Source organism: Oncorhynchus mykiss, chromosome 6, assembly GCF_013265735.2.
Source record: "Oncorhynchus mykiss isolate Arlee chromosome 6, USDA_OmykA_1.1, whole genome shotgun sequence".
Classification (NCBI taxonomy): Eukaryota; Metazoa; Chordata; class Actinopteri; order Salmoniformes; family Salmonidae; genus Oncorhynchus; species Oncorhynchus mykiss.
The window spans coordinates 14,810,222-14,826,503 of record NC_048570.1 but is presented as its reverse complement, the minus strand read 5'-3'; the positions used below and the strand labels follow the sequence as shown (position 1 = coordinate 14,826,503).

Sequence of the window (16,282 nt, the reverse complement as noted above, 5' to 3'; positions counted from 1 at the left end):
AAAAGATTTTCCGATATACATCGCATGTAACCTGCATGACGCAAGAGAAACAAATCTTACATGAAACTTGCCTCTTATGAATGAGTTCACCTCAGAGTAATACCTTGACTTCCGCGTTTCAGAAGTAGGTTAGGTATTGTCACTGTCTCTAGCGTTTAAATTGTACACCACTGAAATAAATGATGCACTGACTGCATGTGTTTTCGACACTAAAGAAACCAACTGAAATAGCTAGCGAATAGTTTGCGCTAGCTAGTGCCCCATACTTTAAATTATACGCATGTTTTGAAAGCAAAGATATTTGAAGTTTGATAACTTAGCCCATAAAAATATCCAGTAAATTGTAAGCCAATCAGGGAAGGGCTTGTGTGAGTGCGTAATGACGCACCTGTAACTAGGTCATTTCAAAGGACGAAGAGGAAGTGTGATGTGGCTTTGAGAAATTTAGCTACAAAAATGGTAAGAGTGAGAGTTGTTCAACTTTTCAATATCAATTCGTGACAATGGTTGATATAGGTTTTAGTATATAGTATCCAATTACCTCTATATGACATGAGTAGCTGGCAAATGTTTCTGCAGACAGTATGTGTAGCTAGCTTACTTGTTAGCAAACAGTACTGTAACGTTAGCTAGCTTTGCCAACAAGGGCAATAAATCACGACAAAACATCTCGATCTGTTGTCTCAGTTTCTCCCATCATACTGAACCAGCCCTTTCATTTGATAGCCGTATTTGTTAGATGTCGATTGCATATCCACATGGTAGATGCCAATCAGTGTAACAGTTCGCAAACTCGACCAAATTGTGCCACGTCTGGTGCTTTAAAGACGACGGGGTTTGCGAACTCAAAAATAGGTCAAATGATGACGTCAGTGATCTTCGGGTTGGAAAGTGGGGACTCCAGAAAGAGGCCCGAGTTTTCGAAATGTAATTCCGAGTTGGATGACCGTTCAAAACGATTTTTCCCATTCGGAACTCGTTTTTTCCGAGTTCCCAGTTGTTTTCTAACGAGCCATTAGCCTTTCCGTTCCGGGCCACCAATGTAGCATGCCTTTGTATTTTATACCGCATTCACGTGCTAGTCAGAACTTGAACATTTCCGACTTTCTAACTGGTTCTACTTATACACGAGCAGCGTTCAACGAATCAGCAAGTCGAACACTTCCGTGTTTCCCAGTTCCAACTAGAATGCGCCGTTTACATCGTGACCTATTTCATTACGGCTTACATCATCTTCACTGAGTCCTTGCCTATGTTTTGCGTTACGCCTTACATCATCTTCACTGAGTCTTTGCCTGGTGGCGGAGCCTTTGTAACGCAAAATATGGAGGAGAGCCTGTCTCATCAGCTAGCGAAATATGGGATGGGTATAATTTGTGGCACGTTTCAACAGGCATCTGTGTCAAACACTTCGTAAAGTACAAGGTTGCCAACAAACAACGCATACAAAGTAACATGATCAATCCACCTAGCGAACTAGCTGCCGAATAGGCATCCATTTATTCTTAGTTTGTCGATAGGCTACCAGAGTGAGCACAGGCATTTTTCGAGAATAAACATTGAGAGTAAAACACGTAATTAAATGGCCCACTCCCTACCCCGGTATCTTATTCTGCCGCTATACAACTTTGTGTGCGTTGTTTGTTGGCAACCTTGTTATTTACAACGTTTTTGGAACGGAATCCTGTTGGAATGTTCCACAAATTATACCCACCGCAAAATATGACTTTTTCGTTCAAGACAGGATACATATTGTTTCGGGTGATAATATAAAATGTTTTGTATAGTTATTTTTTTCTCAACTTGTTTCTTTAACTTAATTTATAAACCGGGTGGTTTGATCCCTGGATGCTGAACATATGACAAAACAATACTGTTTACTGTTCTAATTACATTGGTAACTAGTTTATAATCACAATAAGGCGCCTCTGGGATTTGTGGTATATGGCCGTATACCACAGCCCTAAGCCGTGGTATATTGGCCACATACCACATCCCCCTGGGCCTTAATGTTTAAATATAGCAAGTCAAGCTAGCTTGTACTGCAGCGCAGCTAGCTGGCTAAAAGGTAGGCTAGGTTGAAGATTCCATTGTAGCTAGCAACCAACCCCCCACCTTATAATTATCATCAAAAACGTCATTACCATCGCATTAAACTTAAACGGGAAGCAACTGTCATATAATATAATTGTCTTAATAGCCAATGTGTATTATTTAACATTACTATTAAAATGGTACTTATTTATAGGAATGGTTAATTGTTTACAAGTTGCTAGCTATCCCATAAAGCCATCACTGAAAACCACATATTTTCATCTTCTGTGGTTTGGTAACTTCCTGTTCTTCAACAGAGTCTGGCTGGACTGAAGATGATACAAAGTTTGGAAAGTTTCAAAGTATGCGGCCTCAGTCTCGCAATGGACCCTTCCATTTTCACTCAGTTGTGGATGTCTCATTGAAATGCATGACATCCAGCGCAACATAACTGAGTGCTTATGGGTAATGGGAACGAGGCTTGACATGCTGAATACACCGGCCATGCGCGCCATCATGCGCATGCGTATTTTGTCTATCCCCACCAGACACAATCGTGACGTGCAGGTTAAAATACCAAATTCAACTATGAATCAATTATATTAATTTATGGGCAGGTCGAAACACACATTCAACATTAATTGACATTTAGCTAGCTAGCTGTTGCTAGCCTATTTGTCCAGGGAGATTAACGTTTGGTTATTTTACCTGATATGCATATGGTCCTCCTTTTAGTTGGTTATTTGTTGAATTTTGACCTGGAGTCATACAAATCATGAGTTTCTCTAGTCCAATGCTTAATCCACAAATGTATTATATTATTTGTATTGTTTAATTCACTTCCCTTTGACCTGCACTGTTGGCGCGCGCATAAGAATTACATTGTACCCTACAATAGCATCTGCAACCCTATGCATGTGACTCATAAATTCTGCAAATCTATAAAAGAAAAGCTTTTTAGTTATCTTTTAATCTCTTCTCATTTGTCTTTCAAGCACCCACGTGGGTTTATCTTCCTGAAATCCAGTAAGGAGGGGACCTGTGGAGTGTCTCAAATAGAACCAAGTTGTATTCTAGCGATGGCTACGCAAAATGCTCATTCACACGCGCGAGCGGTGTGGGGGAAATTATTGAATAATATGTATGTGTTAAAAATACATATGCTCACACGCCACATGTACGATGAGGTTTGCACGTTATGTTGTCTACAGGAGGATGCCCAACTGCTGAACGTTTTTGAGAAGGTCCTCCGCAAAAGCAGCCACTAGCTAATGTTACAGGCGTGGGCTAGGTTTAGAGCCTTTATACCAAATCAAACTTGATTTCAAATATTGTATGCCCAATTGTTGGGATGCTAAGAATTTGTTTTATATGTTAGTTTTATTAATTTAAATACCTATTTTCTTGGTGAAAATTTTAGTCTGCTGCATTTCTTTCATTTGTCACTCTCTCCTCTTGCAGTCTGCCATTTTTAACTTCCAGAGTCTTCTGACTGTGATTCTTCTACTCATCTGTACATGTGCCTACATCAGAGCTCTAGCCCCCAGCCTGCTAGACAAGAACAAGTCAGGGTAGGTACCATTTGAGTTCAGTTTATACAATTATGGGCAACTCGGGGTGTTAGCCCATGTTACAGACAAGGTCTATGAGTATATCACAAGCAAACCGTGCAACTTAATTCCCGATCTGTGATTGTACTGTTTGTGCCAAGTTTTCCACGTCAGAAGGTCCTTAATTGGTAGAAAATTCTAATTTTAAAAAGGCATTATTTACAGTGCCCAATAAATAATTAAATCCAATTGTTAGATGGTACTTTTTGGACCACCAGCCACTGTGGCAAGTAGATTTTTATTTATTTTTAATCTTAAAGCCACTCAGATTTTTTCCCCAGACAAAATATATTTTTGCCATGCATATATAAAAGAAGAAACTAAAAGCAGATGACCATGCTTTGTAATGTTTCTAAAACAAGAAATTTCTTAGTAAAGATACGAGCCTACCAGACGAGCTAAATTACTTCTATGCTCGCTTCGAGGCAAGCAACACTGAAGCATACATGAGAGCATCAGATGTTCCGGATGACTTTGTAATCACTCTCTCCGTAACCAATGTAAGACCTTTAAACAGGCCAACATTCACACGCATTACCAGGACGTGTACTCGGAGCATGCGCTGACTCTTTGCTGTCAGTGGAAGCAGAAGACTCAAACTAGCATTGAAAAACAACCAAGCCACCTCCCGGGTGGCGCAGTGGTTAAGGGCGCTGGTGGCAGCGCCAGCTGTGTCACCAGAGACTCTGGGTTCGCGCCCAGGCTCTGTCGCGACCGGGAGGTCCGTGGGGCCACACGCAATTGGCCCAGCGTCGTCTGGGTTAGGGAGGGCTTGGCCGGTAGGGATATCCTTGACTCATCGCGCACCAGCGACTCCTGTGGCGGGCCGGGCGCAGTGCACGCTATCCAAGGTTGCACGGTGTTTCCTCCGACACATTGGTGCGGCTGGCTTGCATGCGCGCTGTGTTAAGAAGCAGTGCGGCTTGGTTGGGTTGTGTATCGGAGGACGCATGACTTTCAACCTTCGTCTCTCCCAAGCCCGTACGGGAGTTGTAGCGATGAGACCAGATAGTAGCTACTAAACAATTGGATACTACGAAATTGGGGAGAAAAAGGGGGAAAATTCGGGGGGGGAAAGCAACCAAGCTTGTGAGCAAACCAATGTATTAAATCCAGTTGTTAGACGCTAACAGAAAAATGCAGTGAAGTGCTGCGCACGGGCATAAGAAACACGAGGACAAAGTCTAATTTCGTAGACTTGCGCATAAATTAGACAAATTTTTATGCCCGTGCGCAGCACTTCACTGCATTTTTCTGTTAGCGTCTAACAACTGGATTTAATACTTTATTGTGCACTGCTCAGTGATGCCAATTTAACAACAGCCTATCAATATACATTCTAATGTGGGACGCTTCTCCAATGTTATGCCCGAAGACGGAATGTTACTGCACTGGGCTACCAGATATAATGCAGTTATAAGGACAAACCATAAAGTTCAACTAGAAGAACAATACTTTTTCTATTTTTCTAGATAGCCTTATTTGTTAGCTATTGACAGTGACACATTAATACTTGTGTTAAACAATTTTTGCTTTATTTCTCAACAAATAAACAACTTGTCAGAGAATGTTAGACCAGCCTATTCTCCTCTCCATTGGGTCATTATTTTTCTTGGGAGAACACAGTCCATGATTCACTATAATGAGGCTGAGGTAACCTAGTTTCACACAGCTAGAGCTAGGAGGGACGCAGTAAGTATTTTGCGCAAGAATGATTTGTTCTTGAGTGTTTTTGGTTGTGATGTGCCACAGCAAATGTTTCATCATGGGTCCAATGCGTGTTGCGATTGATTGAATCTCTGAGACTAGCATCACTGCTACATCGACCAATATTCTTATCTCTATGAAAAGGATGTGTTGTTGTTGACAATCTAAAACAACACTTGTTTCCTGTACTACACTCTTTCAGTGGCAAAATAAAACAATCACTGGAAAACATTCTGTTTGCCCCAAAAACATTTACTTCAGATACATGAGCTAATTTATTTCATAGTGCAAGAGTTTAGAATGGAAAGCCTGCTCTGGTCATTGAGGGATTGGGTTGGAGAGGTGAGGTTGGCCAACTAGCACACACACAGGAGCATAATCTGTCTGACCACACACACACCTAAATATTCAATCTGTGGATGAAAATGCAGTCTTAGAAATGCCAGTTATGGAATTCAAATCACATTGTATTAGTCACATGCGCCGAATACAACTGGTGTAGACCTTACAGTGAAATGCTTATTTACAAGCCCCTAACCGACAGTGCAGTTTCAAAAAATATGGATAAGAATAAGAGAGAAAAGTAACAAGTAATTAAAGAGGAGCAGTAAAGAATAACAATATATACAGGGGGGTGCCTCCAGTACAGAGTTAATGTGAGAGGGGCACCGGTTAGTTGAGGTAGTATGTACATGTAGGTAGAGTTAATTAAAGTGACTATGCACAGATGACAACCGAGAGTAGCAGTGGTGGTGGGGGGGGGGGGGGGGCAAATGTGAATAGTCTGAGTAGCTATTTGACTAGATGTTCAGCAGTCTTATGACTTTTGGGGGGGGGGGGGAGCTGTTTCGAAGCCTCTTGGACCTAGACTTGGTGCTCCGGTACAGCTTGCCGTGTGGTAGCAGAGAGAACAGTCTCTTACTAGGGTGGCTGGAGTCTTTGACAATTTTCATGGCCTTCCTCTGACACCGCCTGGTAGAGGTCCTGGATGGTAGGAAGACTAGCCCCAGTGATGTACTGGAACATTCGCACTACCCTCTGTAGTGCCTTGCGGTCGGAGGCCGAGCAGTTGCCATACCAGGCAGTGATGCAACCAGTCAGGATGTTCTCGATGATGCAGCTGTAGAACCTTTTGAGGATCTGAGGACCTATGCCAAATCTTTTCTCCTGAGGGGGAATTGGTTTTACAGGGCCTTCAGAAAGTATTCACACTCCTTGACTTTTTCCACATTTTGTTGTACAGCCTGAATTTAAAATGAATTAAATGTAGATGTTTTGTCACTGGCCTACCTACACACAATACCCCATAATGTCAAAGTGGAATTATGTTTTTTAATCAACGGAAAAGCTGAAATGTCTTTGAGTCATTAAGTATTCAACCCCTTTGTTATGACAAGCCTAAAAGAAGTTAATGAGTGAAAATGTGACAAGTCACATAAGTTGCATGGATTCACTCTGTGTGCAATAATAGTGTTTAACATGATTTTTGAATGACTACCTCATCTCTATACCCCACACATACACTTATCTGTGAAGTCCCTCAATCAAGCGGTGAATTTCAAACAGATTCAACCACAAAGACCAGGGAGCTTTTCCAATGACTCGCAAAGAAGGGCACCTATTGGTAGATGGTAAAAAAAACATTGAATATCCCTTTGAGCATGGTGAAGTTAATTACACTTGTTCATGGTGTATCAATACACCCAGTCACTGCAAAGATACAGGCGTCCTTCCTAACTCCATTGCCGGATTTCACCATGAGGCCAATATTGACTTTAAAACAGAGTTTAATGGCTGTGATAGGTGAAAACTGAGAATAGATCAACTGCATTGTAGTTACTTAAGGATCAACAACATTGTAGTCACAATACTAACCAATTTGATAAAGTGAAAAGAAGGAAACCTGTGCAGAACAAATATTCCAAAACATGCATCCTGTTCGCAACATGGCACTAAAGTAATACTGCAAAAAATGTGGTAAAGCAATTCACTTTTTGTCCTGAAAACAAAGTGTTATGTCTGGGGCAAATCCAATACAACACATTACTGAGTACCACTCTCCATATTTTCAAGCATAGTGGTGGCTTCATCGTGTTATGGGTATGCTTGTATTTGTTAGACTGGGGTGTTTTTCAGGAGAGAAAAAATGTATTCACCTTTCAGCAGGACAATAACCTAAAACACAAGGCCAAATCTACGCTGGAGTTGCTTACCAAGAAGACAGTGAATGTTCCTTAGTGTTGACTTAAATCTACTTAAATGTCTTTGGCAAGAAAATGGTTGTCTAGCAATGATCAGCAACCAATTTGACAGAGCTTGAATAATTTTGAAAAGAATGTGAAATGTTGCACAATCCAGGTGTGGAAAGCTCTTAGAGACTTACCCAAAGAGACTCACAGCTGTACTCAGCTTCTACAAAGTTTTGACTCAGAGGTGTGAATACTTATGTAAATTATATATCTGTATTTCACATTCAATAAATGTGCAAAAACTTCTACAAACATGTTTTCACTTGGTCATTAAAGGGTATTGTGTGTAGATGATTAAAACATATATATTTTGATTTCAGGCTGTAACACAACAAAATGTGGAAAACTTTCTGAAGGCACTGTAGGTGTCTAGTCCTGCTGAGTAGAATTCATATCATGGAGCTTCTTCAGATAGGAGGCGCCATTGCCTCCTCTTCTACCACCACGATAAGAGCCCGTACATGGGCACGGATGTGAACTGGCTGGCCTGTCTGTGTCTCCTCTGTGGAGATAATGCTCAATGTCCAGTGTCTCTCCTGTGTTATCACACACAGTGGAGCTGTGAAAGAGGCCTTCCTGGTTGCCACCTCATGGCTCAGTAGCTCATCTTCAACCCCTGGCTATAGGCCCCCTACAGCAGCAGGGATGTGATAGGACTTGGCCACTATCTTCAGACTCAAGTATTTCTCTTTCCTTTTGATGTGGCTTAGGGGAAAGGCACGAGGAGGGATTGTGTAGGGTTTGGCCACCATGTTTAATTATGAAGTTATAATTTTTTTTTATTGAGCTGTTGAATTAAATATATGTTGTTCCCTTTCAGAATTTTGGGAATATTCTGGAAGTGTGCCAGAATAGGTAAGCTATGTACAGCCTTTTTTTCTTAATTGTTTAGCTGATTGCTAATATGTCGATTTGTTATATAAGAGTATTTGTGACCGAACACAGTCTTATAACTCTTTCTTTTTCTCTTGCTCTCTTTTTTTTTAGGTGAACGTAAGAGTCCCTGGGTGGCTTTTTGCTGTGTCTTGATGGCTTTCAGTATCCTGTTTGTACAGTAGCACACCAGACGAGGAGGGGAGAAGAGGAACAAGAAAGGAGAAGAAGCATCAAATGGACTGTACGATCCACACAACGCACAGCAGAACCTGGATAGAGAGAAAGGGAAAACCCATCTCCACCATAGTAATGGATAGAGCGAGGGGTCTGTGTATGAGGCTGGGGTTGTCAGTGGTTGTCCCCTCGCCCATAAGGAGTGTGTGAAATTCACCAGGGACTCTTGTCGGTGTGTGTAATGTTTACTCCATTCATGGGAGGGGGGGGGGGGCAGGCAATGTCTCCTCCACTATTCAGTCAAATGCTTTAGTGACTCAGTTTCACCCTCTCTTTGTTCATGGGATCAAAACATTGTTTCCTCTCTTGTGCTAGAGGTTGGTCATAGAATTTCAAACATATCGTGAAAGACAGTGGTTTGTATTTTGCCTTGATTGGGCACTAAACTAACTTTACTGTGTTTTTGTAATTGAGAAGTGTCATTTTTTGAGGACATGTATGCTTTCTCCATGAAAATGATATTACGATCGGGGAACACCTGTTTCATGGGGAATTTTATATTTGTTAATTGAACTGCAACGTGGAAAGTTTATAATGCATTTACAACACAAGCTCATAGTCTTATCATATCTCCTTTATATTATTGAGAGGTTATTGTTGGAAGTCAATGTGATCAAAATAACATGACACCCAGCAGTCATAAGGCTGATTGTCTTAACTACATGTCAGTTTCACAGAGCAGTGTATTTTTCGTGTTGTAATGGGTCTATTTATTAAATAACCTTTTTCGAAACTGTTTGAGGCGCCCAGTTTGTTACATAGTCAAGTACTTTAAGATCCATGCATCTATGCTTATTTCATATTTGGCATCTGTCAATCCTAGTTAACCCTTGGAATGCACTATGGTAGAGTTGAAGTCGGAAGTTTACATACACCTTAGCAAAATACATTTAAACTAAGTTTTTCACAATTCCTGACATTTAATCCTAGTAAAAATGCCCTCTCTTAGGTCAGTTAGGATCACCACTTTATTTTAAGAATGTGAAATGTCAGAATAATAGTAGAGAGAATTATTTATTTTAGCTTTAATTTCTTTCATCACATTCCCAGTGGGTCATAAATTAAATTAATATTTGGTAGCATTGCCTTTAAATTGTTAAACTTGGGTCAAACTTTTTGGGTAGCCTTCCACAAGCGTCCCACAATAAGTTGGGTGAATTTTGGCCCATTCCTCCTGACAGAGCTGGTGTAAAGGAGTCAGGTTTGTAGGCCTCCTTGCTCGCACACGCTTTTTCAGTTCTGCCCACAAATTTTCTATAGGATTGAGGTCAGGTCTTTGTGATTTCCACTCCAATACCTTGACTTTGTCGTCTTTAAGCCATTTTGTCACAACTTTGGAAGTATGTTTGGGGTCATTGTCCATTTGGAAGACCCATTTGCGACCAAGCTTTAACTTCCTGACTGATGTCTTGATGTTGCTTCAATATACAGTGGTATTGAGTGAGCCACCAATTGTGCAAGTTCTCCCACTTAAGATGAGAAAGGCCTGTAATTTTCATCATAGGTACACTTCAACTATGACAGACAAAATGAGAAAAAAAATCCAGAAAATCACATTGTAGGATTTTTAATGAATTTATTTGCAAATTATGGTGGAAAATAAGTATTCGGTCACATACAAACAAGCAAGATTTCTGGCTCTCACAGACCTGTAACTTCTTCTTTAAGAGGCTCCTCTGTCCTCCACTCGTTACCTGTATTAATGGCACTTGTTTGAACTTGTTATCAGTATAAAAGACACCTGTCCACAACCTAAAAAAGTCACACTCCAAACTCCACTATGGCCAAGACCAAAGAGCTGTCAAAGGACACCAGAAACAAAATTGTAGACCTGCACCAGGCTGGGAAAATTGAATCTGCAATAGGTAAGCAGCTTGGTTTGAAGAAATCAACTGTGGGAGCAATTATTAGGAAATGGAAGACATACAAGACCACTGATAATCTCCCTCGATCTTGGGCTCCACGCAAGATCTCACCCCGTGGGGTCAAAATGATCACAAGAACAGTGAGCAAAAATCCCAGAACCACACGGGGGGACCTAGTGAATGACCTGCAGAGAGCTGGGACCAAAGTAACAAAGCCTACCATCAGTAACACACTACGCCGCCAGGGACTCAAATCCTGCAGTGCCAGACGTGTCCCCCTGCTTAAGCCAGTACATGTCCAGGCCCGTCTGAAGTTTGCTAGAGAGCATTTGGATGATCCAGAAGAAGATTGGGAGATTGTCATATGGTCAGATTAAACCAAAATATAACTTTTTGGTAAGAACACCATACCTACTGTGAAGCATGGGGTGGAAACATCATGCTTTGGGGCTGTTTTTCTGCAAAGGGACCAGGACGACTGATCCGTGTAAAGGAAAGAATGAATGGGGCCATGTATCGTGAGATTTTGAGTGAAAACCTCCTTCCATGAGCAAGGGCATTGAAGATGAAACATGGCTGGGTCTTTCAGCATGACAATGATCCCAAACACACCGCCCGGGCAACGAAGGAGTGGCTTCGTAAGAAGCATTTCAAGGTCCTGGAGTGGCCTAGCCAGTCTCTAGAACTCAACCCCATAGAAAATCTTTGGAGGGAGTTGAAAGTCCGTGTGGCCCAGCAACAGCCCCAAAACATCACTGCTCTAGAAGAGATCTGCATGGAGGAATGGGCCAAAATACCAGCAACAGTGTTTGAAAACCTTGTGAAGACTTACAGAAAACGTTTGACCTCTGTTATTGCCAACAAAGGGTATATAACAAAGTATTGAGATAAACTTTTGTTATTTACCAAATACTTATTTTCCACCATAATTTGCAAATAAATTCATTAAAAATCCTACAATGTGATTTTCTGGAATTTTTTTTCTCATTTTGTCTTTCATAGTTGAAGTGTACCTATGATGATTATTATTATTATAATTACAGGCTTCTCTCATCTTTTTAAGTGGGAGAACTTGCACAATTGGTGTCTGACTAAATACTATTTTGCTCCACTGTATCCACATAATTTTCCTTTCTCATGATTCCATGTATTTTGTTAATTGCACCAGTCCCTCCTGTAGCAAAGCACCCCCACAACATGTTGCCACCCCGTGCTTCATGGTTGGGATGGTGTTCTTCGGCTTGCAAGCCTCCCCCTTTTTCCTCCAAACATAACGATGGTCATTATGGCCAAACAGTTCTATTTTTGTTTCATCAGACCAGAGGACATTTCTCCAAAAAGTACAATCTTTGTCCCCATGTGCAGTTGCAAACCGTAGTCTGGCTTTTTTTATGGCGGTTTTGGAGCAGTGGCTTCTTCCTTGCTGAGCAGCCTTTCAGGTTATGTCGATATAGTACTCGTTTTACTGTGGATATCGAAATAGTACTCGTTTTACTGTGGATATAGACATTTTTGTACCGGTTTCCTCCAGCATCTTCACAAGGTTCTTTGCTGTTGTTCTGGGATCGATTTGCACTAAAGTACGTTCATCTCTAGGAGACAGAATGCGTCTCCATCCTGAGTGGTATGGCGGCTGCGTGGTCCCATGGTGTTTATACTTGCGTACTATTGTTTGTACAGATAAACGTGGTACCTTCAGGCGCTTGGAAATTGCTCTCAAGGATGAACCAGACTTGTGGAGGTCTTGGCTGATATCTTTTGATTTTTCCCATGATGTCAAGCAAAGAGGCACTGAGTTTGAAGGTAGGCCTTGAAATACATCCACAGGTACACCTCCAATTGACACAAATGATGTCAATTAGCCTATCAGAAGCTTCTAAGTCATGACGTTTTCTGGGATTTTCCAAGCTGTTTAAAGGCACAGTCAACTTAATGTATGTAAACGTCTGACCCACTGGAATTGTGATACAGTGAATTATAAGTGAAATAATTTGTCTGTAAACAATTGTTGGAAAAATTGTGTCATGCACAAAGTAGATGTCCTAACCGACTTGCCAAAACTATAGTTTGTTAACAAGACATTTGTGGAGTGGTCGAAAAACAAGTTTTAATGACTCCTTCCTAAGTGTATGTCAACTTCCACTGTATGTCTATTGTAATGTTTACAGTAGGGTCATATAAGGATAATGTGCTTACCCTATCTGAGCTCCTCTGGATTCTCTCCTGACTGAGGGAGACAGTGAGGGGATTTTGATGCCCTTGTGTTGTCGGCTATGACCTCACACTCATCACTCTTCTATTGCTAAGGTTGTAGCACTCTGGTGAGGATGACAAACGATACAAGACGCCACTTCTCTTTTCTGCACCATTAATGCAGTAGTGCTCTGTTCTTGTTTAGTCTTCTACTTTTAAAGTGCAGAGGAAACTTTTTCTCAATTCGTTTTGAACCTTTGGGCCTTGCTGGAGCTTGTCTGTGAGACCAACTACTTGTGAAAAGCTTAAACACTACATTTCACTTGGTATCAATGCTGAAGCCAATGCTGAACACACACAAGTTTTCCTACGCTCTTTCCCCATTGTCAGTTGTTAGAAAAGTGTCAACTGTGGTAACTTAACAGGCAGAAGTGTCGACATACAAGAACCATGGTAGCCTAACTGGCAGCGTCCATCAATAGAATGCCCCGGTCCCCATATTGGTGAGTATCTGTTTTGGCATATTCTGATTAAGATGACCCATCAAGCAGAGCCTGCCGGTAATGCAGTGATAATCAGGCCATGACGCAGATACAGGAGCCACTGAGGAGTAGTGGCCTCAGTCATCACTGCTGCTATCTTAAAGAGGCCTGATATGGGACCTGAGAGACAGTGTTGGGCTTGTGGACCAAGCTGTCTTGGTTGAAGATGAAAGGGTAAACTCGGGTCTGTTTTTCTCTGTGTGATGGTAGTAGCAATGCCATTATGGAGGGAGAGGGATAGTACAGATTATTAAAACAAAATGAAGGAGTCCTCAGTGTTTATTCAGTCTAGTATGGCAGGACTGAGATGTGACTGATGTGAATTATTGACATCAAGCTTGGCTAATACTTAAACAGTTTGGCACATGTCAACCCTTGTGAAAGTGGAGATGTGCTTTCTTTTAATTGCTCTGTTCATTTTAATCTGCCTAAATCCTCTTACTCAATTAATAACCATTGACAAAAAAAGACTACCTGGCGAAAAACTCTGGAGTAGGTTGCCCAAAAACAACAGTTCACCCATTCATGTCGATAATAAAATAGTCTTTCCTGATTCTTGGTAATATATTTGAGTTGGTTGCTCTGAATTTACCCACGGTGATGCCAAAGGGTAAGAACCAGAAAAAATAAGACTGTGGCCATTTCCTGTTAAACCTTTCAGTTGGATTTCCAAATTATTGGTTTTATATCTTTACCCCCTCCCCCACAAACACACACCACAGGAGGTTGGTGGCACCTTAATTGGGGAGGACGGGCTCATGGTAATGACTGGAGCAGAATAAATAGAATTATATCAAACACATGGTTTCCAGGTGTTTGATGACATTCCATTTGCTGCTTTACGGCTATTATTATAAGTCGTTATCCCCTCGGCAGCCTCCTGTGACACACACACTTCGTGTGAAAACCACACCTTATCACAACAGACTTGTCCTGACATGGCACCAACAGTGGGTCTCAATTCACTCTGGAAAACGCCAACACAAAACATTCTACTCTCTGCTATTCCCCAGGTCTCAATCCCCACTGTGACAATACACAGAGTTAGCTTGACAGGAGCAACTAACCCTTTAATGAAATGGTGAAACATATCTTGATAATTGTGTATTTGGCACTCAGGGATCATGAAAGTGATATATTTTTGTTGTTTTTTATTTAGTTATTGTGCAATTAGACAGGCTGACCCAAAACAGGCTAATTGTTATACAGCCAGCCCCAAACTAAATGGAGTATTAATCAAGCTAAACTAGTGGGATGAATAGCTTAGCTGTGTATAATGATTTCACCTCTACTGTGGCACACAGACAAACGATGACAGAGACATCTCAGGAAACAAAGCCCTGTCTTTCATCCCTGGGCAAAGGCTGCTTCTCCCGATTCCCTGGGTAGTGTTTTAAAGGATAAGCACTTTGTATTTATTGCTGTGTTAAATAGTTACTGTATAGCCAATAGCATCATCATTATCACAATGTATATCCCCAATTGGTTTTGACTGGTCTTGGTTTACCATGTTGGCTTCATGGTTGGCAGTTGTTGGTCCAGCACCTAACTTACTGTACTACAGTTTCGTTTTTAAGAATACGGTTTTAAATAAAGTTTTTATTTTGATTGTAATTTGGTATGTTTTGGGATAAACCCATGTAACCTCTACATTTATGAGGCATAAAACAGAAGCCCAGATGTAAGTGACTCCATGAAGTGGCACGAAATTAAGATTTCTGATCCAAAACACCTCATTTAATACGCTGGTCAATTTAATGCGCAATTAATTCATATGAATAGATATGGTTGATGTCAGGCCTGTTCTAATACATGTATTCCCTCTCCTTAGAAAGTTGAAATTGATGGATGTTTGGTGGGGAAGCCTGAGGACCTAAGACAACAGTACAACAGTAAGCTTGGCTCATTTGGTTTAGTTTCTGTCCTCTAGATTTCCTCTCTACATTAATGACTGGAAAAAGCCTGTCATATTGAGCATTGAGGACAGGTCTATTGAGAAACAGCACAGCAGACGTATTACTGGTTCTGGGGTGGAATGGGTTCATCATGTATTCCTCTCACTGCTTTCAGAGCATGTTGCGATGATCAAATCTTCAACTGAGGCCCTGCATGGTAGGACCAGACAGACCATGTGCTCCTTTGATCGTTAGCATGGACTCGTTTGACATCTTCAAAGGCAATCAAGCTAATAAACTGTCCACGACCGGATCACAGGAGTCACACAGGAGACCTAACAGACCTTTCAACATGTTAGCTAGGGAGGAGAGAGAGAGGTGGCTTATTGATGAGAAAGGTAGGGAGGATGTTACAGTAGGATGTTAGAAAGGCAATATGCATGGCTGGAGTTAGTTAGAATGGGATTATATTGGATATTAATACATTTTTGTTATACAGAGTTGGTTTCTCACTTCTTACCTTCTGTCTGACCCCATGTTTATCCATGGCTTTTCTGTTTGTTTAATTGTTTCTCTTTAGTTTATTGAAGCTTTAGAGGCCAAATCTGTTATTGCTGTGGTGTCACACAGAGCAACCACAGGCAGCTAAGCAAGCCCCATTGTAAAGAACACAACATTCTCATTCCTGAAGTCTTCAGTCTTTTTCCCTCCAATGAGAAAGGATTACAAAGTGAAAAATGATACCCTCATAATGTAAATGGTTGACGCCATAAAAATCACCTGTCCTCGGTTGCAACACTCCACTCCCAACATCAGCACAATAACTGTTCATCTGGAGCTTCATGAAATGGTTTTCCATGGCCGAGCAGCCACATGGAAACCTAAGATCACAATCCGCAATGCCAAGCGTGACTGGCCTGGTCTTAACCTCATCGAACACCTTTGGGATGAATTGGAACGCCGATTGCAAGCCAGGACTAATTGCCCAACATCAGTGCCTGACCTCACTAATCCTCTTGTGCCTGAATGGAAGTAAGTCCCCGCAGCAATGTTCCAAAATCTAGTGAAAAGCCTTCT

General features: G+C 41.3%; 1 protein-coding gene across 1 annotated transcript; it reads left to right on the top strand.

Annotated features, from left to right (window-relative positions):
* Positions 1-307: 307 nt before the first annotated feature.
* LOC110525308 (protein kish-A) lies at positions 308-9,443 on the top strand. The gene is made up of 4 exons (XM_021605319.2): positions 308-459; positions 3,496-3,605; positions 8,421-8,455; positions 8,588-9,443. Exons 1-4 carry the CDS (start codon positions 457-459, stop codon positions 8,656-8,658), a joined length of 219 nt encoding a protein of 72 aa, XP_021460994.1. The 5' UTR covers positions 308-456; the 3' UTR covers positions 8,659-9,443.
* Positions 9,444-16,282: the final 6,839 nt, after the last annotated feature.

Excerpts from the sequence above, each read along its gene's own strand:
- LOC110525308 (XM_021605319.2), top strand. Across the intron at positions 3,606-8,420 it reads CTAGACAAGAACAAGTCAGG|AATTTTGGGAATATTCTGGA; the intron begins GTAGGTACCATT and ends GTTCCCTTTCAG. Across the intron at positions 8,456-8,587 it reads CTGGAAGTGTGCCAGAATAG|GTGAACGTAAGAGTCCCTGG; the intron begins GTAAGCTATGTA and ends CTTTTTTTTTAG.